The following is a 20276-nucleotide window of genomic DNA, read 5'->3' on the forward strand; positions in this document are numbered from 1 at the left end:
CTTGCAACAGTTTCAATCGCGGCAGTCTATTTTACAAGGAATTTACACTGGATTCTCACAAATCCAACTTGCCCATAAGTACACTACCACCAAATAAGTAAAAGGATAAAAACTACCCATCACTAGATTTCATTTTATCGGTTTCTTTATATTTAATCTCTTTAAAGCAAGCATTCCTTATTCTGTGTTGGTTTATTGAAGAAAAGTCGTAGTTTGCTTAAAAAATATTCTGTTATCATGCCTCGTCTTCGAACGTCAAGAACCAAGCGGTATGTATACCAAGTATTTTCCTTGTTACCTTTATTTTTACCTACGAAGTAAGATTCTAATTAGCTATAGCCCTCCTGACGGATTTGATGAAATAGAACCCACCCTTATTGAATTCCAAGATCGTATGCGTCAAATTGAGAATACAATGGGAAAGGGAACTAAGACGGAAATGCTAGCACCGATTTTTCAACTTCATCATCAGCGCAGTCGTTATATATACGATTTATACTACAAACGGGAAGCCATATCTACCGAACTTTACAACTGGCTGCTAAAACAAAATTATGCCGATGGAAATTTAATCGCCAAATGGAAAAAACCAGGATACGAGAAACTTTGTTGTCTGCGCTGTATTCAAACCGCTGAGTCAAAATTTGGTTCAACGTGTATATGTCGTGTACCTAAATCAAAACTTGATAAAGATCAACGTGTGAGATGTACTCATTGTGGTAAGTAAAGAAGTGCTATTGCTACCAGTTGCTAATGAAAATAGGTTGTAATGGTTGTGCAAGCTGTGATTAATTGGAAAACTAGTGGTTCGTTTCCCATTTATATCTTTTTATTTGGTTATTATGGCAAATGAAACAGTTTTGGGTTATAAAATTCATTGATCTATGGCTTTTCCTCGTTTTAGTAAAAAATTATTTTATTCATAAAATGCGCTTCCAAAAAACATGTACCTTGGTTGAATTCTTTCAATTAGTACCTTGCTCACATTCTTCATGAGGAAACCTCATTTGTGGATACCCTGGATTGTAGCCAGTTGTTGGAATTGATTTGCTGTGCGAATGAGCCGATGACTTTTTGAAATTGGTCCATCATTTGTTGCTGAGTCATTTCTGGTTTGACGTTGCTACGCCATTGTCTCATTATATCACGTACAATTGCCATACCTTCTTTTTTAGATTTCACTTCTTGAGTATCCCCTTGGGCTCCAGAGTCTTCAGCTTCTAATTCTGCGGCTTTGTTGCTTGCCATTTCAATAATCTTGGGAGGGAAGTGCGCAAGTTTAGCAACATGGATTCCAAAACTCCGATCACTAGCTCCTTCACAAACATTATAGAGTAAAGCTACATCCTTCGATTCTGAATCACCTACATAGGCTGTAACATGCAAATTTTTGACAGTAGTGATTTCTTCTGATAGTTTGGTCATTTCATGATAATGTGTTGCGAAAAGGCAAAAGCAACCGATTTGAGTCACGATGTGTTCTGTAATAGCCCACGCTAATCCAAAACCATCGGTTGTGCTAGTCCCTCGTCCTAATTCATCAATGATGATTAAGGATCGCGGTGTGGCAGCTCTCAAAATCGTAGCGGTCTCCAACATTTCGGCCATGAAAGTAGAAATGCCTTTAAGCTGTGAGTCGCTGGCTCCGACACGTGCAAGGATAGCATCAATAATATCTAGATCAGCCACTTCACAAGGCACTGGACAACCAATCTGTGCCATGACGGTAATAACTCCAACTTGACGGATATACGTTGATTTTCCACCCATATTTGGTCCGGTTATGATTAATAGCTCTGAACTTCCATGCTCAAGATTAACATCATTGGGTATGAACTTCACATCGTCCTGAGCTTCCAAACAAGGATGTCGCGCTTGTTTTAGGTAGAGACGAGCACAATGATTATTTTCTAGAGTTCTTCGTATTTCTTCAAAATTAGGAGTATCTTCTAATGAAACAATGTCCAAAATATTGCTACTTTGTCCATGCTTTTCTTGTGCAATGCTTGAATCCACAATATTTGGTCTTACATAAGGTATTACAGCTACCGTACTTGCATGTGCGAAACTTAGAATCACGTCCAAATGAGCAATTACTTGGCCAATCGCCTCCAAAGGAGGACCGTATGTTGCAGCTATCTTTATAACTTCACGTGCAAGCCCATTTTGGTGGTACCGGTAGCTTTTTTGGTGATCCATATAAGAATTGTTTAGTGAATGAAGACGTTTAGTGGTAAAGTAGACTCCATTTTTTTGAGTTGATAATTCTGTATAATGAGAACTACGGCCTCTTAAACAGCCAGCTTCTGTTCTAGTAAGGCGTAGACACCATCCATAGAGGTGATGTTGCTCAAGATGTAATTTTTTCTCGGTATCTTGGTGGAGATCTGAACCGACCCTTTTATGTTCTTCAAAGATAGAATGCTGTAATTCGTCTAATCGTTGACGCAAATCTAATAGCTCCTCATCAAACTCTGCACGGATAATATACTGATGTGAATCCAATGCTTCCAAGTCGATGGTGGTTTCAACAAGCTCTATTAATTTTTCCAAGTTTTTGCAATGATTGTTAAGGACGTTCGTGTATACTTTATCCACCAAATCTTTATGTTCACTAGTCAAAGAGTCAAGTACCGTAACGATCTTCGGAAGTGCCTTTGCCATTTGATAAATACGTACAACATCTTCTAGACTAGCTGATCCACGAGTTAAACGCCTGCATAGTTTAGGAATATCTGGAATTGAACGAAGAAGATGATCATCATCAAGCAATAACTGGCGTGCCTCAGCATCTTCCACAAGTGCGGAGACCAAGTCATGTCTTCGTTCAATTGATTTTGCATCCAAAAGTGGCTGAACAATCCATCTTCTTAAATTCCTTGCTCCCATCGCAGTTCTACAATGATTAAGTAAACCATAAAGACTCATTGTTTTATGAGCATTACCATTGGGAGGAGGAAGTAGGTTAAGAGAACGAACTGCTGCAATATCTAATCGCATGTATTGTTCCAAGTTGTGATGATACAGATGGAGCTTTCGAGATGTGTTTTCACGGTCGTCTTCCATGTCAGGGTTTAGTAACGCAGGTCCTAAATAGCGAAGCAATGCATTGCAGGATGCCATTGCTAATTGTAGACCTAGTTCTGGAACAAGAGCATGTGTAACTGGACTGTCGAGCACTTTTGAGAGCTCAAGTTCAACATCTCGAGCCGAAAATTCAGAGCTTCTTATAGTTGTAACTAATGCGCCACAACCTTCAATAATATTTCGAAGACGATTGATTTCTGCCGTGTTAATAGAAACGGCTGAATTGCCATTCGTCGATTCATGCCCAGATTGCGATATTATGCACTCTTTCGCTCCAACTTGCACTATGAGAGCTTCAAAGTTCGTATAAGCATCTGAGTCAACAAATTCTGAAACACCTAATTTTTTTAAAATTGGATCTATAAAAGCAACGCCAATTATTCGCTGATCTTGTTTAACCCTAGTAGTAACAGCCAACAAAACCGAACTAACTGAGCTATCACTAATGGCTGTGGATTCTTGATAATTCTCACTAACAAGCAAATCTTCCAGCATTTGCATATTTCCAGGACTAGCTTGCTTCAACAATTCAAATCCTGTCTTTGCGGAATTGGCTCCCCAAATTTCAACTCTCTTTGCAAGGTTGCTTAAAACATCTTCCGCAAACTTAATAAATAGTGAAGGAGATAAGTTACAATAAGATGTATTAGACACATTGTGGTGTTTTAGCACCGAAGTAGTGTGATACGCGTTTTGAGCAACAAACGAAGCGTCTTCTCCTATTGCAACGTAAAATTCCTAGAAAACAGTGTTAGATTGGATTAAAAAATAATAATATTTCAAGTTATTTTTTACGAAGTTTAAGTAAATTTTTCTATTCATCAATACTTACCCCTCGATCAAATACACGCACTGTGTTTGTATCTTTAGGCATTTTTTCATAAAAATTAAACATCCTTGCCTCATCAGTTCTTTCTGTTTTAAAATATTAGTTCAAAGAAGTAACCCCTTGACAAACCATTAGCAATTGAAGCGTTTCTAGAAGACATATTGATTGAATGTTCTAAAGCGCGAACGCGAAATGTATAAAACAGGAGAAGAAACTCCTTGCCACAGTTAAGTCCTCAAAAAGGATAAATAAAAAACCTCAAAAAAAGGAATAGATTTAAAGAATGTTAAATAACGAAGGACCGACGTCGAAAGTAACACAGTGGGAGATTGGTAGCTGCCAAAGTTATATGACACAGAACTAGTCAAACATACTAAAAAATTCATCTAAGCTAATAAATTGAATCTTAAAAATTAATCTATTTAATTAAATGCCTTGTTGTTTAAGTATTTCAACTTTGCATTCGAACTATTAAACACCAATAAATTATATTATAGTGTTTACAAAATTTATCATATGCAAATATTTAAAATGGCTGTTTTGTTAATTTAGTAATAGTAGTAATGGCATGGATTCGACTTCATTTTAAAAAAATAAATAAATAAATAAAAACCAACGAGGTGTCCAATTTTCTAAGTGTGCTACTCATAAGTTCTCTCTTCTGTTGATATTTTTTCGAAGTTTCTCCACTACTATACAACTTACACACAATATACTGTGCCTGAGCAATCGATTTTTGCTACCACTAACTACATCAGTTGATAAGTAGTATAGTCAAGGATTTAGTTTGTAAGTTTTTGAATTTTTGTCACTAAATTCTATTGTCAATAAATATGAAATTCTAAGTCTTTCTACTCTTTGGGTTTTTTTACTTTAGAATAATTCTGACCAGCACAGTGGAATGGAAGAATCAAATTTATTTGAAACCACTCTCTATGATGGAGAACTGTTTTTGCTGCCAAGCCACTTGCAGCGAATGAAAGCTTCGGCAAAGTCTCTTGGATACTCTTGGCCTGGAGAGCAATACATCGAAAATAAATTACGAGAAGCGGTTCAGGATACTTCCATGGCAAGGGTAAGTATGCTTGCTATAAACTTTATACATTGATCTAAACATAATAGGTAAGGTGGGAACTTTCTAAAGCTGGAGACGTTACTGTTCAAATTGTTCCTATTCAAACTTTAGAAAAAGCACCGTACACATTAATTCTGGATAAGCAACCAAGTTCTACCGAGAAAAACCCGTCCTGCATTAATAAGATGACCAACCGAGCAATTTACATTGAAGCAATGAACCGCAATGATGCCCAATACTCAAAAGCACAAGACGTTCTGTTATACAACCATCAAGGGTTTGTAACAGAAGCAACAATATTTAATGTTGCTTTTCACCGGAATGGCCAATGGATAACGCCCAGCCTCAAGCATGGTAAGTACCGAGATAACTAATGTCTTTTTTACACATTTTTTAAAAGCTTGAATAAGCCAGATATTTAATTAACCTCCTTTATACAGGTCTTCTATCGGGTACTATGAGAAAAAATTTACTAGAAAATGGAAGTATACATGAAGACGATAAAGGACTATTACAAAAAGATAATTTAAAAAATGGTGAGCAAGTTCTTTTATTTAACTCATTTCGTAAGGTATGTAAAGGAGTTTTAATAATACAGCCAGAAAAAGCGTGCGAACTGCTTAAGAAGAAGGATTCATCTGAAAAATTAAGTTAGCAATTAATCAACAATAATATAAATAACACGAATGTTTCAATCAACGTATCAAGTACTCGCTAATCTGAATTGAATTTCAACAACTGTATTAAATTTTAATACTTACTCTTCTCTTGCCACCGACCATGTTGGTAACGTTGACAAAACGACGAACATAGAGAAGACGCTTGTAAGCACGGCCCTTGGGCTGCTTGGGCTTCTCTTGCTTTTCAACCTTGGGGGTTTGAGATTTAACCTGACAAAATGTTAATGCCTGTAAACTTCTACCTATATTAAATACACACCTTTCCTGCACGAGCGAGAGATCCGTGAACTTTACCCATGTTGTTGGTAGTTGCTGCGTTACCATTCTTAGGGTATTGCGAAATATTCGAAATGTCAGCAAAAAAGCAGTCACGAATATGCTACCTGAAAGAGTAACAATGATTATTGACATTTGGTTGCTATTTGTTTACACCTTTTGTTTACTCAGGTTGAACAATGCAAGTTTCAAACAGCATGTCACTAAACGACGAGGAAGACGATATTGAGTTTATTAACTAGTAAGAAAATAATATATAAGAACAAATTATAACAATATTTAGTATTCCCTTGCTAGCAAGCCCGATCAATTCATCTACTTGTTCAACAAGTATTCATGATAAATGTCCTTTCAAACAACACATTTCAGAAAACGGTCAAAATTTTGGTAGTGCTATATCTTCAAATATTTCCCAACGGAACTTCAAAACCCTTAGAGCGTCGCATTTGTCTCAATATCGTGATTGTAACCGTGAAAACAATACAGAGGATAAAAATGTTATCTCGACGGGGATTGCGGTCAATGAAAAATATCAATCTGTATTAAAATTAAAAGAAAAAGCGCCCCAAATTTCTTCAGCTGCTAAACGAAAGTCGTTTATAAAAGAACGTGGTATGTTGGCTAAGTGCTTTCTTGCGCGTTTAGAAGACGAAGTGTTTCAGGGACGGCTTACTTCTTCGCTTGAAAAGAAGGAGATTGGAATAGTTTGGTCCAAATCTTTTAGCACTACTGCTGGTAGGGCTAACCTTAAGCGAAATAACAAGGACGCGCCACTTGGGAAAAAGACATACGCATACATTGAATTATCTGATAAAGTAATCGTCACAAAAGAACGGCTTTACAATACTTTGGCCCATGAAGTTTGCCATTTAGCTTGTTGGATCATCGATAATGAAATGCAAAATCCACATGGCGCCTGCTTCAAAGCATGGTATGACAATGCAAATTAATGATAAATGTACTAACCTATTAAGGGGTAAACGAATTATGAACAATATGCCTTATATAGAAATTACCTCTAAACACAATTATGATATTGACTTCAAGTATAAATGGCTGTGTATTAATGAAAAATGCAACAAACTTTATGGAAGGCACTCAAAATCCATCAATCCACAGAAACAAGTTTGTAGGTTATGCAAATCACAAATTAAACAAATTTGCCCCAAAATAAAACAGCCCAATGCATTTCAAATTTTTTTAAAGGAGAATTCTAAGAGACTACGAAAGCTACACCCACACATCACTCACAAGGAACTTATGAAGAAACTTTCAGATGAGTACCACCGTACTAAAGATGCTAAACAAAACGTTTCAAAATCCGTTAGCCTTATCTCTTCAAGCGATTTGTAAATGTGAACGTAATAACATAATCAATATCACATTACGGGCAGACGGTGCACCAATAATTTTTTCTCATGTAACAGACATTAAGTTTGTGTTTGCTCTAACCATCAATCGTTCTTCATTACTTATTTAGATAATATATTCTCAAGTACTAGATACTTAATCAACACTCAAGTCATTTTTTATTTAACAAAATGCAAATATAATAATTATTATTTACCCTAATTGAGAGCATTTCTAATGAGAAATAAGCATCCACATCACACAAATCCTTTAAAAAAAAATAAAATGCTTTAGACAGAAGAATTCTTTGTTGAAGAATAAACAATCTTTGTCGCTGGCTGAATCAGATTAAATTTATCCATTGAAGTTCCAGCAGCTGATTTACCAAACACAAAAGGCAAAATTAAAAGAACAAAAAAGGCAATAAACAATGAAAAGTACAAAGTGGCATAGCGAAGAACTATTTGACGACGAAGTTTGTTTTGTCTTATGGTATAAATTGGGGGTCGAATTTGTCTGCTGGGCACAAGCCAGAATAATATGATCGAGTGAAGTTTGTCGATATAAGGAATCAAAATAACAGGCGCTTGCAAAAACAACAAAAGATGACTTAAAAGGAAATCACCAGCAAACATATTCAACTCTGTAGTTTTACACACAAATTCTCTCCATGGTTGCGTTAAAACCATATATCCAAAACCTTGGCCATTCCAACGTCCAGACCACCAAGCTAAATTGGCACCATCATGACGAAATTCTCGAGACAGGAAACATATGATAAAAAATTTATGAGCAAACCTGTGAATTGAAATGATTGCTACAAATCCAAGTAAAGTTTTTGAAAATGACCAACCTTCCAAATAGCCCAATACTTCAAAGACAACAACATCAACACACACAAAAAGGAAATGGGCCACTCCAGCCAAATATACACCATACGTTTTAGATCTATCGCCGAGAATAGGACGTAACATGATTCCTAAACAGAAAAAGAAAAAAGCAATAATTGCACTTAAAACCAAAGGAGCAACTGACATAATAATCAAGCGAATAAAAGCATTAGTAGATTGGGTCTCATCATCGTTACCAGGTTGGGAATTGATAAAGAGAAATGGAATACACGTGAAAAATAGTGTTCCTAGAGGCCCTAATATTTCACCATAAAACATTGTAGTAATTCTCGCACGCGGGGAATCCATAGCAATTTTATCTGCCTTCTTACCATATATTTTACGTTTATACCCAGTTACTCTGGTACGGCAAAGTTGACAGTTGCCAATCCATGAATTTGCTTGATTGCGTGAATTTTCGCGGAATAGCCAGCGCATAAACTCACGATAATCAACAAAGAAATCGGTCCAGGCGAATTGATGGGGATTGTAAAGGAATGGACTAATGCAAAGAGCAGTCAGCGTAATCCAAAAGTAAATATAATGCGGCAACCAAGCAGTAATTGAACCAAACAATAACATGTACATAAGTCGTGACCCAAAATAAAGTGATGGTCCAGAGAATCGAGAATACAATAGTGAGAACGGCACACGAACAGTAGCAAAACCTCTGCTAGTACCAATATAGCGTGCACCACCAAACGTAAGATTTGCAATTAAACTCTGCGCATATATTTGGCATGTGAAAATTTCAAAAATAGGAGATAGAGAGAATATTTGTTTCGCTAAACGAATAACCATTCGGATGGCACCGCGTTCCCCTAATTCACAAACAGCAAGTGGAACAAAAGCAATACCAAAGACAATGAAAATAGACAAAATACAACGCTTCAACCACTCGAGAACTGGTTTTAATTGATAACAACCTTCAGGGTACAAAGAAGCTGTCAAGGAGTCAAATTGGCGGTATCTACAAACCGGAACAACAGTGTACATTGCTCCCAAATTAATAATAACAAGCATCAATAACTGTAAAGAAAACATGATGACCATGTTATTGACGTGAAATCCAGCGTGGGCATAGAAAAATGACAAAAACCTATCAAACGGTAATTGTGTGCCAAGGTTGAAATATTCTCTTGAAAGCATTTGTTCCGCCATACCCGTTCCAATTTTCGTAGTAAAGTTAAGAATTGAGCCAAAACCCAAGTCACGACCCTTACCACATTGATAGTAATCACAATGCTTAATACGTCCTCCACGTTGAAGAGCAATCATACCTGCATAAATATCTTCATTAACATGCAGACCTTTTTGTGCTTTTGAAACGCCGCCACGAGTAATCATAAACAAAACATTAATAAAATCAGGATGTCCGTAATGCAATTTTCCACCAATCAACGATAAAATACGAGCGAAAAGAGTACCAAATGTTTGTTCCTTTCCAGCAGCTACATCTCCAAGCATACCTGTATTTTCTGAAAAAATGTATTCTCTAGCACCGAGAATAGCTACGGGATGATTGTCAGCAGCTTTGGCATTTACCGAGTAAGGGCTATGTAAGGGAGGAGTAAGTTGCTCAAATTCAGCAAGAATGCTACGAATCTTTAGACATTCTTCCAAATAATTATCCTGGTTGGCATCGATCATTTGTACATATTCACCTCTAATGTAAGGAATAGACATATTTTGATTATCAGATTTACCGTCACCCAAAATTGGGTTACCAGATAGACGAATACGATATTTGGGTCGACGCTTTCCATTTTCCATAATGGGGCAATGACCGTCAATCAGTACAGAATAAAGATGGCGCTCGTCATTATGTCGAGATTGAGGATCTTCATCCATATATGCAATTTGCAAGTCTGGATACGCTCTTAATAAAAATTCTGCATTTTCGGCTTCTTCTTTGGTAAACTTAGCATACCGCTGCATGGAGACACAGAATCGGAACTTCCTGTTTGCCATTAAATCCAATTCTTCATCTAATCGCACAGGGTCACCATTTGTCCATTCGACCAATTCTGGTGTTTCCGTTCTGTATAACAGTTTGATGGCACGACTATAGTTACTGAAACCGTTGATAGTGCGATACAAAGTTTGAGTTCTCAGAGAGGCCCAAATTCTTGTTCTCAAAGTATACTCCGGAGTCGCAGATTTAAATCCAACACAATAGAAAGGAAGGTCATATGCTTTATTTACTCCATTTTTTTCATTGTCGATACTGCCAATAACAGAATCATTTTCATCAGCAAGTAATTTTGTATCATCAACAAAATTTCTCCACTCCACAGGATATAGCTGCTTCAAGTACTCTAATAGAGTTACGCGAGAAAGTTGATCTTCCTCGCGAATAATCTCTCTTAAAGATAACAAAATTTTCTCAGAATAGTGAGGAACCAAAACAGTGAAGGTAGGCATGGCATCAATGGAACTAGTCTTGGGTATTGATTCAGCCAAGGATTGTGCGAAAAAGGAGATTCTTCGAGCAGCTTCTGAATTAGCCGGAAACAAATCTTGCTTATAATGCTTAACCTGTTGGGAGTAGAAAAAGTTGGGAGCTCTAAGAGTATGATAGCCTGCCTTTTCAGAAGGTACTTGATGGTACAACAACTCCTGAATTTGGGTACGGGAAATCAAATGCTCCCTGTACATCGAGATAATAATGGCATTCCAAACTTGAGAAATAAGTACTTTTGGCTTGAAGACAATCTCCATGTCATCGGTATACAACAGTTTTGTATATATTCTTCTGGGAACGCGGTAAAACAATTCTCTCCAAGGAGTCCACACACTGATACCCAGGCAAAAAGCATAAGCCAAAGAATAGATAGTGCTGATAAGAATGTACCATAGATAAGTATCAAGGAAAAACAGAGAAAGATCAGTTAAATACAGTAAACTCAAGAGAATTTTAGGCTGAGCCTTGCATAGTCCAGCTCCTAAAATGTAATCACGGCAGTCATAAGGTCGCATAGCACCCAAAAATCTGATAGAATCTGCCAAATTCAAAGTTAAAAAGAAATAAGATTCCAAGAATTTGGCCACCAAAACTGTAATCCAAAGACACCAAGAAACGAAAGCACCTGTTTTTGAGGTCGGAGTGAAATTGGCGGTGAAAAATCTGTTAGCAAGGTTTTTTCCAGACCTTTTTGTGGTGAAACCAACCAAATTTCGTAACGGCGTAATCGAATAGTAAACTACACAGACCAACGAGAAAAAGAAATGCACAATTCCTACAACCAATCGAGAAGCATAATGCTGCTCTTTCGTAGACGAAGCAAATATGAAAACAACAGGTGCGATGTTTAGAAGTAGCGTACTTATCAATAACAGCATACTCGGCCACAACCTTCTGGCAGAATGATAACGACGAGGAACATGTATATATTCGAAAACCACAGCTGCCAAGGTGATAAAAGAAGCTATAGCACCAGCTAAACCACAAGCTGTCCAACGACAAGAAGCAGGAGGTTTATTATTCAAGCGGATGTGATAATTTTTGGTGTACAAATTTGGGGAATTATAAGCCGAATAATACCAGTAAGCAGATATATGCATTACCCAAATACGTGAGAAATTGGTAACGTTATGGAACCAAGAACGATACTCGTAATAGGACTTATAAAAACATGATTTCCATTCAACATCGGAAAGATGTCGATATCGCATAAACGGTGGTAAATCTAACAACGGAGTTTTATCAGCACACATGATTTCCTGAAGGCCCTTGTAGGACCAAAACAATTGATTAATATCATCATAGCCAATGATTTGAGAATGATCTCTTTCTCGTCTGACGTATTTGCCGTCCAAAATTTCAAACAGCTGTGCATGAATAAATCGATAAATAGGGGTGATAACCGAGTCTAAATAAAATTCCTTGGGCAAAGCAGCATCGACATCTTTAGCTTCCGAAGAGATATAATAATCATAAGCACATTCAAATATAAAACAAAGACACTCGGGAACAAAACGAACATTGTTAGCTTCACCCCAGCAAAGAAAATAAAGGCACACCTGCACCATCATGCGATGGGGTGAAAATGCTGCCATTTGATCTCTCCATGCCTGTTCAGCTTCTTTCAAAGTCATTGTTTCGACAATTGGGGAAGACATATCGTGAAATCCAATGGCATGACCGTCATTAAAATGAGAAGCAAAGTACCACTTTGAAAAATTTGCATGTTCACCACCAATGACATCGGCATGGATAGTAAGCAGTGCCGAGGAAGGAGACATACGAGATGCCCGAGAATCTAAAAGAACCATAACATAATCAAAAATGTTACGCATGTTATCTTTTTGAAAACCAAGTTTATTTGTAAGGTCCAACAAGATCTCTTGAACACCTTCCATAGTAACAGGAGCCTCTTCACCAGCTTGATTCCAAGCCGGATAAGCAACTGAACTGGAATCGACATTAAATGAAGAGCTATCATAATCAGAATGTAATGCATCACGAGAAGAGTTTTTATCGTAAATCATACGGGTCAGAGAGCTCATAGTATCATCGTCAGAGACATAACTATTGGCATCATCTTCAAAGAGTCCACGACCCTCTTGTTCACGCCAATACTGATCCATGATGAATAAATAGACTCAAAAGAAGGAGAGAGGACAAATTTTAATGCTTAAATTAAGAAGAATTGAAAGAAAGAAAAGTTGGAATTTGTGAGAAAGAATGCTAGCAAATGAGGAACGATGTTCAAAAGAAAGAAATAAATTTAAGAGACCTTGAAAAAAAGATTAAAAAGAAAGAAGTTAAGCCTTGGAAAATGGGGGCAAAAGAGTAGAAGAGAAAAAAATTTGTGCTGATTGAAATGAAAAAAGTAAAAGACTTTTTCAAATCCTAAAAAGAAGAAAAAAGGGTGATATATGTATGCCGGATGAGAGAAGACGGCGGAAAAAGCTCTAAAAGTAGGAAAAAGGGTGGGATCACGAAGTGAAAGAGTAGTTAAGATATCGGAGGTTCAAAAGGGAATGAACGGAACCTAAAAATACAGTATGCAAATTATAAAAAAAGAGGCGAAAAAAAAGAAGAAATAATTATAAAAACAACAATAATAATACCATAAAACAGCAAGCACCAAAAGAAGTACTTACAAATGCACACCTAGGAAACTGACCAAATTTTTAAAAAAGCGATTCAAGGAAGGACGTTTTTTTAAAAGAAAAGGAGAAAATATAAAATCGCTTTCCACATAAACTTTAGATTGAACAATTAAATTGTCGTATGCAGAAGCTTATTTACAATCTCTCAAAGCGAAAAAAAAGTAAATGGAGATGGGAAAATGGAAGGAAAAGAGAAGCGAAAGGGTAAGAGGAACCCGGGACAAACGCCAAACGTCCACACAAACACAATGCTACGACAAAAGGTGATCTTGCACACACCGAAAACTTAGCAGTGATGGAGCAACTAACGTAAAGATAATATCACACAAGAAAACTTGGCAAATGTTAAGATGGAGTCAACCTTTTTGTATGGAGGCTAATAGGAAAAAAGAGAGGAAAAAGAAAAGAAGGAACCAATGATAGATATATAAGAAGGAAGAAAAAATTAATTCCGTGCAACAGAATCAAAAATTTGACGTTAAAAAGGATAATTTACTCTAATTAATCAATATATTTTCAAAAATTTTAGAGTAATTCCACTAAGAGAACGGTGAAAATAGCCAAAACCCACCAGTTCCTAGTTTGTTGTCTGCAAGTTGTACTCATTCCGGTTCTTTCAAAACTAACAGCGAAATGGGGAAGGGTAGTGCACATTATTGAGGCCTATTTTAGTGTAAGCAATTTAGAGGCTGGCGTGGTAGGAGGCTCAGGTTACTCACCAACGAGGCACAAGGAGGCTTAAAAAACCATCCCCATACAAAGCAAAGCCATAGCCGGTCAAACAAAGAAAGAATTTATAAGCAGCTACTGTGTAGCATCTTATCAATCGTTATACCCAGCTACCGTTTTAGATGGATACTTTTAACCAAACTAAGGACGCTATATTTGAATTGGAAAAGAAGTAAACAAACTACAAAAAGTCAAGAAAGTGTAGCTGAAACCATAATTCAGTTACAGTGAACATAAGCGACGAGTGTTCTTTTTTTTTGGAATTGTTAAACTAATTTCTAATATGTGATTGTCTACATGGGTGGTAAACAATAGTAAAAATAATACAAAGCTAGAAGGTACCGAATCCCAATTAGCAAAGGTATGATTATTACAGTATAGAGCTTATGAAGAGAACTAGGCATTGGGCTTTTTTCGCAAATCCCGAAAATTGGGAAAATCATAGACGCACAATGTCTGGGTATTGAATGCGTGGGAAAAGTACGGATTTGAATGCTAACAAATCTGGTTAGGATCTAAAGAAGATGAAAAGACAACCGAGTACGAATTTAAAAGCAATTGGTTAATCCAAAGGAAGAAACAATGTGCCGGCATTGGAAAAGGTTTCCATTCCATATTCTGGTTAAGACTTGGATTGGGCAATTTCCCTTACGAATACCCCAAAAACAAACACATCCTGTAAATATTTTTATCTATCAATCGACTATTACAGCGATATTCTTTTAAATCTTTGATGACTATTTAGTTGTCACACTTAAACAACTTCTTACAATCATTTGACTACAACTATTTCTATTGTCGCACCTTCTGCTCTTTTCATTTTCTCCATTTCATTAATTCCTATATTTTCTACTTCTCTAGTTTGTTTTACTTCTTTACACTACCTTATTAGATAAATAATCTAGCACCCTAGCCTTTCTTATCATCTTAACCCCCTGTAGCGAGACTTTTTTCGTCCGGTACCTTACAGGGCTTGGGTGGGCTTTATAGAAAGGCTCAGTACATTTACCACGAGATTTTGAAAAGGATAAATCCAGCGTTTTTTCCTACAAACTATACGTTCCTGATACGCTGTATACGCTTCTTTTTCATCCAAATTTCACATTTTTTATATTTTGGTTCAAGTCTGGGGTTGATTTAAGAAAAATTTTTTTCCGTACTGCCTATTCAGTGTTTCTATTTATATTCAAAGGTGAAATTTTTTGTCTCCGCAAACTTTACATTGCCGTTATTGTCGCTTTGTTTACATTTTGAAAGTCTCAAATTGAATATTTTGAATTTCATCCTTGGCTTTTTTTTATTTGGTTTCCATTTATTTTGGTGATCGGCTTCCTTATTTTTTTTTGCACATTTAGTATTGGGTTAGACTTCAAGTCATAGGAGCCGATTGAATGATATCCTAATATTTGCCTGCTTTTTTAAAATTCTTCCAAAGTTATCTCTTTTTTCTACATTAAAAGGTTTTTTCATTCGTCTACCCAAAACGTTAACGACATTTTCCTTGTATTCTTATCCCTTTAGATTATATCCCATTTTGGTACCCATTACTGTTTTGCTGCATTTCAAGTCAAGCTGATACATTCAAGTGAATCTAGCGGATAATCATATTTTGTATTTCAACCTTTAAGTTTTGCACTTCCTTGCATGCGTCTTTGCCTTCCCTTAATTTTGATTTTTATTACACTGTCAATAATCACGAAACAAGAATATAAGAATAGTCGAAACTCTCACTTTCTTTGCGCCCTTTTTTCCTTCTCCCTTTTCTCCTAATTTTTATTTCTAGACTTCACTGAATTTCCTCGGTTGATTTAGTCAATTGGTTTAATTTTTAATCCTTTTTTTGTTGTTTTTTTACTATTTTGGTTCTTAATTGTCGCTCTTTTTCTACTTCTTATTTATATTATTACCTAAATATTTGGACTCTAACTATGGATATTAATCCTCCTCCTAGTACTGCTCCTTCATCTCCTCGCCGTTCTGTATGTGCTACATAGTGGTTTGGTTCCATTCATACACCCCTTTTCTCCTCGCTAACGTACCATTTAGATACAGCGTATTTCCGATGCAAAAAATAAGGCTCTTACTTTTAATCGTCGACGACTTGGCTTGATAAAAAAAGCACATGAACTCTCCGTTTTGTGTGATGCTAAAGTGGTGGTCATGATTTTTGATTCTAAAAATGCTTGTCACGTTGTATGTTTCATATTTCCCGTTTTTCTGATCCTTTTCTGTCATATCCTTTCAATGTAAAGTGAATACATTATAGGGAAGGTGATGAAGGTCAACAACCAGAAAACGTGGCAATGTTTTTACAAGTTTTTAATATTAACATACACCTCTTTAGTATTCTTCTGAGGAACCGGAAGAGCAAAGAGATGCCTTGCTGCAAAAATTCCTGAACAAGGACTTTGTCACGGTTGACCCTCTGGTAAGTCACTTATCAGCAATCATTATGCTTGTCCTGTATTCTGTTTACTAACATAATCCCTTGGGGAGAAAGAGAAACATAAATCCTAATATACCATCTGATGAATCCCTTCATAATTGGAGACCTAAAGATAAGCGGATTGCTTCTGTTACCACATACAGTGCTCAACCTTCTAATAATTGCTCTTCTGCTACCGACAGTGAAAATGACTTTCAATCTTTCACGATCAAATCCTCTACCACGTACCATACTACTCCAACTACTGCAAGCGAGAACAAGAAAATAGAGTCGATTACCATACCGGACCATGCGTCGGTTTATAATGACCTTCCTCTTTCTCCAACAGTCAAACATTCTTTTGTCTCTCCAGTTTCTGGAGATTACTCTGACTCACCTTTAGAACCGTCTTCTTCATCGTCTTTTTCTGTTCCTCCTGAATCGTTGAATCCTACACTGTCTTTTCAACATAATGATGTTCCGCAAACCGATAATTTTATCCCTTTCCTTACTCCTAAGCGTCAAGCATATGGACAATCATCTTCCCGAGCTGATCGTAGCTCTGTTCGTCGCAGCCAATCTTTTAAAAATCGTCGTAATGGAAAACCGCGAATATCCAGGCTGCATACTTCTCATGCTTCTATTGACGGGCTAACTGATTTTATTCAAAGTCCTTCTTCTGGTTATTTGGATCCCAGCTCAACACCTATAACACCTTTGGACTCTGCTATAAATCAAATTACGCCTCCTTTTCTTCCCGATAATTTGGGTCAAGAAAACCGTGGAGAATTATATTCTCACGATAATCCTACTTCTATGGTATATGAACATCCAAAATTTGATGAATTGCCCAACGGATTTATTGATACTCATGAGTTGAACATACTAAGTCGCTCATTTACAGCATCTCCTAACCAAATTCTTCGCGAATCGAATATGGTTAATCAAGACTCTTTTACCGACAATCCAGTTGATGCAACTTGGGATGCTTTAATTGGTACAACGCAAATTGATTTAGATTTAGATTATGAGAGGTCATCAATACCCTCATCCACTATTCCTGCTGATCAACTGAAAGACGGCGTCCCCACAAATTCGGTATATCGAAATAACATGGTTGATCATAATTTATATCCGTCTTTAAATATTGAACGAAATGCCCCTTAATATGTCCTTAGATTTCTTCAATCTTTGTAAATAATAATAATAACATTTTTTTTTACCGTTGATACTGAAATGAGTATTAATATTAAATTTATGAATAATGTTTTATTTTCGAGTAAATCTTTGATTTATTCCAATTTCGTTAGTAATAGAATCAATCAAGTAAACAGTGGCTTGATCGTTCATAACAGAACACATTTTTCTCATAAAACCCAATGAATGCTTATTCCATGTCCAGCCTTTATCAAGGTGCGATAAGAGAAGACTTCGAGCCAAAGATGTGTGCTTATTTTTTGAAAGTAAAGAAAGAGTAAGTAAAACAACCTTTTGTTCGTATGATGCGTCCTCTTTTGGTAGCAATTTGTGTATTTTACAATGCCAATATTCTTGCCAAGCAGCATACCCAAATTCAAAATCGTTAAACAATAATGCTAACTTTATAGCATATATATAAGTCAATGTAATCTTAGCAACTTTCATTGAGGAACCTTCCATTGTCGACATTTCTCGAAATTCTAATTGATAAATTTCCTTGAATAATTGCACGCTTCCACGCTCAAGAAAAATGTTTAAAAAATCAGTTACTAAGCGAGAGTTCAGAGCTTCAGGAAATTTCCTTTTCGCGTATTCAAAAGTATAAATAGCATTGAGGAACAAGTCATTCTCAGTTAAAGTTGATCTTTTAAGGAAAGGTATAAGTGGCTCTTTGGAACTATCTATAATTTTCCTGACCTCCTCTTTAAAGTGAGTGTAATCAGGGGTTACAGAAGAAGTTTGAACTTCAGCTGAAATTAAAGCCCGAAAAATGAAATGAAAAATTTGTTCAACTTTGAGTATCGAGGGCAGTAATTTTTGCCTCACCCAGAAATTATCCAAGATGTCTTTCATATAGTCAAGTTTACCACTATAAGCAATTAAACGTATTAACTCATAAAGTGTAGAATGATTTGGACGTAAACCATAATGCGAAAGATCCTGAAGCAATGAAAAAGCGACTGTTTGAAAACGAACATCGGTAGCTAAAGCATGAATTAAATTATTAATAACGAACGTTGTAGGGGTTAATGGATCAATTGGTCTTAATTTCATCTCATTGTATAAGTCAAGTGCCTTTTCTGGATTATACTGAGAAGAACATATTTGAATCATAAGACCGTATGTTTCAGCCGACGGAGAGATGCTAGTTGCTGTAAATTTCATAAAATTGAAAACTTCCCACGCCTTTGTAAATTCTTTGGTTCGAGAAAATGCCTTGATACAGGCATTTAAGAAATCCTTTGATGGGGTGATTGAGACTGATTTTTGTTCTGAATAGAGTGCAACTAAATCCTTGTGTTTACCAAGGGAAGAAAGTGCAATAGCATATGATTGATACACCAAACCATTCGGAGGAGCATTTGATTTTTGATACAAATGATACAATTGGACAGTCTTACGGAAATCGCCAGATGCGTTGGTGGATTCCATAAGCAAGACAAGCAAATCAGGCATAACTTTCATACCACTTTCTTCAACAGCTTTCCAAATTTCTAGGGAACTTTTTGAAATAACAGTTTGAGGAAGATAGTTAAAAAAGTTGACTATTTCTACAATATCAACCCCTAAAAAGCATTTAGGAATGTTTAAGAGATGGCGAAGATGACTGTTCCATTCTTCGGTAGAAACCTGACGATTTAACAACGTATTGTCATTAGCTAGATTTGAAACAATATGATCGACTGAATAATTATTGCTGGCTGTGTTCTTAGATTTCAATAGCCCGATTCTCGTAAGTAGAAGTGGTCCAATTTTCAATGGAGTTGTTCTCCTCAATTCGTGGTTACCTGTAGATAAATGATTTTCTTTTTCCTTATCATAAGAGTTAACTTCTGATATAAATTTAGTCCAAACTTCATCAGGAATGTTAAGGGGAGACTATGCTAACGTTAGTAAACAAGACAGTATCTTTTAGCAGTGTTATTTTGTACTCAAACCCTTTATTTAATAAATATTTTACCTTTTTGTTTATGTCATTTAGCTTAACATCCTTTAACTTTTGTTCGTATTCACGTATTTTCAGATCTAATTCTTTCTGTGCCAACTTCCAAGATGCCTCATTTGTTGAGCATCTAGCTTGTATATTATTGTTCAGGAGATTTTTAGCAATATTAATGTTATTAGGGTTATCTTTATGATAATGTAAACGTCGGCAAGGACCACAAAATCTTCTAACAGCTAAAAGTGTTAAAGAGCCAGAACATTTGTTTAGCATAAGGTACAGTAGCTTCTGAAATCTCAAAAATTAAAGATGTTTGATCTTTTTTCCTGATAAAGTAGTCAATAATATATAGATATTAATACCTGGATTGAAACGTATATTTTGTGGATGGAAAGTTAAGTGGGTATTAAACGCTTTGATAATGATCTCGTATTTTCATTCCTCAAAAGAAATTTAATTGCTAATATTTTAAACTTTTACTTCTGGTTATACTACTATAAGAATGGATTATACAAACTTAAGGAAGAGGTGTGGAAAAATTTTACTCACAATGAGCTTAATATCTAATAAAATTGTAACTGATTTAAGAGTGTAACCGTATACTGGGCTATTAGATAACAAAATGCAATCGTTATATATATTAAGCCTTACTCAGATTTAAATGCTTACTACATC

General features: G+C 36.1%; 8 protein-coding genes and 10 long non-coding RNA genes across 18 annotated transcripts; 10 read left to right on the forward strand and 8 right to left on the reverse strand.

Annotated features, from left to right (window-relative positions):
• Positions 1 to 74: 74 nt before the first annotated feature.
• cwf14 (G10 protein) lies at positions 75 to 3834 on the forward strand. The gene is made up of 3 exons (NM_001021874.3): positions 75 to 269; positions 340 to 719; positions 764 to 3834. The coding sequence occupies exons 1-3, from the start codon at positions 238 to 240 to the stop codon at positions 790 to 792; spliced, it is 441 nt and encodes a 146-aa protein (NP_595965.1). The 5' UTR covers positions 75 to 237; the 3' UTR covers positions 793 to 3834.
• msh2 (DNA mismatch repair protein) lies at positions 187 to 4257 on the reverse strand. Its single transcript, NM_001356256.2, has 3 exons — positions 4046 to 4257; positions 3920 to 4002; positions 187 to 3825 (listed from the first exon to the last, which is right to left on the reverse strand). The coding sequence occupies exons 1-3, from the start codon at positions 4074 to 4076 to the stop codon at positions 991 to 993; spliced, it is 2949 nt and encodes a 982-aa protein (NP_001342761.1). The 5' UTR covers positions 4077 to 4257; the 3' UTR covers positions 187 to 990.
• A 280-nt stretch (positions 4258 to 4537) lies between these two features.
• On the reverse strand, positions 4538 to 5389 carry SPOM_SPNCRNA.5605. Its single transcript, NR_194957.1, has one exon. It is a non-coding gene; the product is annotated as a non-coding RNA (long non-coding RNA).
• Positions 4593 to 5740, forward strand: abz2 (4-amino-4-deoxychorismate lyase). Its single transcript, NM_001356257.2, has 4 exons — positions 4593 to 4705; positions 4814 to 4991; positions 5039 to 5345; positions 5432 to 5740. Exons 2-4 carry the CDS (start codon positions 4818 to 4820, stop codon positions 5644 to 5646), a joined length of 696 nt encoding a protein of 231 aa, NP_001342710.1. The 5' UTR covers positions 4593 to 4705; positions 4814 to 4817; the 3' UTR covers positions 5647 to 5740.
• Positions 5494 to 5985, reverse strand: rps3002 (40S ribosomal protein eS30). Its single transcript, NM_001021877.3, has 3 exons — positions 5931 to 5985; positions 5753 to 5881; positions 5494 to 5629 (listed from the first exon to the last, which is right to left on the reverse strand). Exons 1-3 carry the CDS (start codon positions 5967 to 5969, stop codon positions 5612 to 5614), a joined length of 186 nt encoding a protein of 61 aa, NP_595969.1. The 5' UTR covers positions 5970 to 5985; the 3' UTR covers positions 5494 to 5611.
• A 127-nt stretch (positions 5986 to 6112) lies between these two features.
• Positions 6113 to 7516, forward strand: SPOM_SPBC19G7.04 (protein-DNA covalent cross-linking repair protein). Its single transcript, NM_001021878.3, has 3 exons — positions 6113 to 6188; positions 6231 to 6878; positions 6922 to 7516. The coding sequence occupies exons 1-3, from the start codon at positions 6145 to 6147 to the stop codon at positions 7298 to 7300; spliced, it is 1071 nt and encodes a 356-aa protein (NP_595970.2). The 5' UTR covers positions 6113 to 6144; the 3' UTR covers positions 7301 to 7516.
• On the reverse strand, positions 6126 to 6934 carry SPOM_SPNCRNA.5606. The gene has a single exon (NR_194958.1). It is a non-coding gene; the product is annotated as a non-coding RNA (long non-coding RNA).
• Positions 7456 to 13898, reverse strand: bgs1 (primary septum and spore wall linear 1,3-beta-glucan synthase catalytic subunit Bgs1). Its single transcript, NM_001021879.3, has one exon. The coding sequence runs from the start codon at positions 12775 to 12777 to the stop codon at positions 7588 to 7590; it is 5190 nt and encodes a 1729-aa protein (NP_595971.1). The 5' UTR covers positions 12778 to 13898; the 3' UTR covers positions 7456 to 7587.
• SPOM_SPNCRNA.5607 lies at positions 7690 to 8065 on the forward strand. The gene has a single exon (NR_194959.1). It is a non-coding gene; the product is annotated as a non-coding RNA (long non-coding RNA).
• SPOM_SPNCRNA.5608 lies at positions 8173 to 8513 on the forward strand. Its single transcript, NR_194960.1, has one exon. It is a non-coding gene; the product is annotated as a non-coding RNA (long non-coding RNA).
• Positions 11164 to 11429, forward strand: SPOM_SPNCRNA.5609. Its single transcript, NR_194961.1, has one exon. It is a non-coding gene; the product is annotated as a non-coding RNA (long non-coding RNA).
• Positions 12092 to 13759, forward strand: SPOM_SPNCRNA.5610. The gene has a single exon (NR_194962.1). It is a non-coding gene; the product is annotated as a non-coding RNA (long non-coding RNA).
• A 361-nt stretch (positions 13899 to 14259) lies between the features above and the next one.
• SPOM_SPNCRNA.5611 lies at positions 14260 to 14626 on the reverse strand. Its single transcript, NR_194963.1, has one exon. It is a non-coding gene; the product is annotated as a non-coding RNA (long non-coding RNA).
• A 233-nt stretch (positions 14627 to 14859) lies between these two features.
• On the reverse strand, positions 14860 to 15280 carry SPOM_SPNCRNA.5612. The gene has a single exon (NR_194964.1). It is a non-coding gene; the product is annotated as a non-coding RNA (long non-coding RNA).
• On the forward strand, positions 15033 to 17690 carry mbx1 (DNA-binding transcription factor, MADS-box Mbx1). The gene is made up of 4 exons (NM_001356258.2): positions 15033 to 16013; positions 16081 to 16227; positions 16379 to 16462; positions 16535 to 17690. Exons 1-4 carry the CDS (start codon positions 15963 to 15965, stop codon positions 17624 to 17626), a joined length of 1374 nt encoding a protein of 457 aa, NP_001342711.1. The 5' UTR covers positions 15033 to 15962; the 3' UTR covers positions 17627 to 17690.
• Positions 15908 to 20131, reverse strand: ppr3 (PPR repeat-containing protein Ppr3). The gene is made up of 2 exons (NM_001021881.3): positions 19620 to 20131; positions 15908 to 19537 (listed from the first exon to the last, which is right to left on the reverse strand). The coding sequence occupies exons 1-2, from the start codon at positions 19872 to 19874 to the stop codon at positions 17729 to 17731; spliced, it is 2064 nt and encodes a 687-aa protein (NP_595973.1). The 5' UTR covers positions 19875 to 20131; the 3' UTR covers positions 15908 to 17728.
• SPOM_SPNCRNA.5613 lies at positions 18322 to 18693 on the forward strand. Its single transcript, NR_194965.1, has one exon. It is a non-coding gene; the product is annotated as a non-coding RNA (long non-coding RNA).
• Positions 19231 to 19456, forward strand: SPOM_SPNCRNA.5614. Its single transcript, NR_194966.1, has one exon. It is a non-coding gene; the product is annotated as a non-coding RNA (long non-coding RNA).
• Positions 20132 to 20276: the final 145 nt, after the last annotated feature.

This window comes from Schizosaccharomyces pombe (genome assembly GCF_000002945.2).
Source record: "Schizosaccharomyces pombe strain 972h- genome assembly, chromosome: II".
NCBI classification, from domain to species: domain Eukaryota; kingdom Fungi; phylum Ascomycota; class Schizosaccharomycetes; order Schizosaccharomycetales; family Schizosaccharomycetaceae; genus Schizosaccharomyces; species Schizosaccharomyces pombe.

Bases quoted from the DNA above. Each gene is read 5' to 3' on its own strand.
- msh2 (NM_001356256.2), bottom strand. From the start codon at position 4,076: ATGTCTTCTAGAAACGCTTCAATTGCTAATG. The intron at 4,003-4,045 runs GTTTGTCAAGGG...ATTTTAAAACAG, and splicing joins AAACGCTTCAATTGCTAATG to AAAGAACTGATGAGGCAAGG. The intron at 3,826-3,919 runs GTAAGTATTGAT...ACTGTTTTCTAG, and splicing joins TGCGTGTATTTGATCGAGGG to GAATTTTACGTTGCAATAGG.
- SPOM_SPBC19G7.04 (NM_001021878.3), top strand. From the start codon at position 6,145: ATGTCACTAAACGACGAGGAAGACGATATTGAGTTTATTAACTA. The intron at 6,189-6,230 runs GTAAGAAAATAA...AACAATATTTAG, and splicing joins GATATTGAGTTTATTAACTA to TATTCCCTTGCTAGCAAGCC. The intron at 6,879-6,921 runs GTATGACAATGC...TAACCTATTAAG, and splicing joins GGCGCCTGCTTCAAAGCATG to GGGTAAACGAATTATGAACA.
- mbx1 (NM_001356258.2), top strand. From the start codon at position 15,963: ATGGATATTAATCCTCCTCCTAGTACTGCTCCTTCATCTCCTCGCCGT. The intron at 16,014-16,080 runs GTATGTGCTACA...CGTACCATTTAG, and splicing joins CTTCATCTCCTCGCCGTTCT to ATACAGCGTATTTCCGATGC. The intron at 16,228-16,378 runs GTATGTTTCATA...ACACCTCTTTAG, and splicing joins CTAAAAATGCTTGTCACGTT to TATTCTTCTGAGGAACCGGA.
- bgs1 (NM_001021879.3), bottom strand. From the start codon at position 12,777: ATGGATCAGTATTGGCGTGAACAAGAGGGTCGTGGACTCTTTGAAGAT.
- ppr3 (NM_001021881.3), bottom strand. From the start codon at position 19,874: ATGCTAAACAAATGTTCTGGCTCTTTAACACTTTTAGCTGTTAGAAGA. The intron at 19,538-19,619 runs GTAAAATATTTA...ACGTTAGCATAG, and splicing joins TAAATGACATAAACAAAAAG to TCTCCCCTTAACATTCCTGA.
- abz2 (NM_001356257.2), top strand. From the start codon at position 4,818: ATGGAAGAATCAAATTTATTTGAAACCACTCTCTATGATGGAGAACTG. The intron at 4,992-5,038 runs GTAAGTATGCTT...TAAACATAATAG, and splicing joins AGGATACTTCCATGGCAAGG to GTAAGGTGGGAACTTTCTAA. The intron at 5,346-5,431 runs GTAAGTACCGAG...TCCTTTATACAG, and splicing joins AACGCCCAGCCTCAAGCATG to GTCTTCTATCGGGTACTATG.
- rps3002 (NM_001021877.3), bottom strand. From the start codon at position 5,969: ATGGGTAAAGTTCACGGATCTCTCGCTCGTGCAGGAAAG. The intron at 5,882-5,930 runs GTGTGTATTTAA...ACATTTTGTCAG, and splicing joins CTCTCGCTCGTGCAGGAAAG to GTTAAATCTCAAACCCCCAA.
- cwf14 (NM_001021874.3), top strand. From the start codon at position 238: ATGCCTCGTCTTCGAACGTCAAGAACCAAGCG. The intron at 270-339 runs GTATGTATACCA...AATTAGCTATAG, and splicing joins CGAACGTCAAGAACCAAGCG to CCCTCCTGACGGATTTGATG. The intron at 720-763 runs GTAAGTAAAGAA...TAATGAAAATAG, and splicing joins TGTGAGATGTACTCATTGTG to GTTGTAATGGTTGTGCAAGC.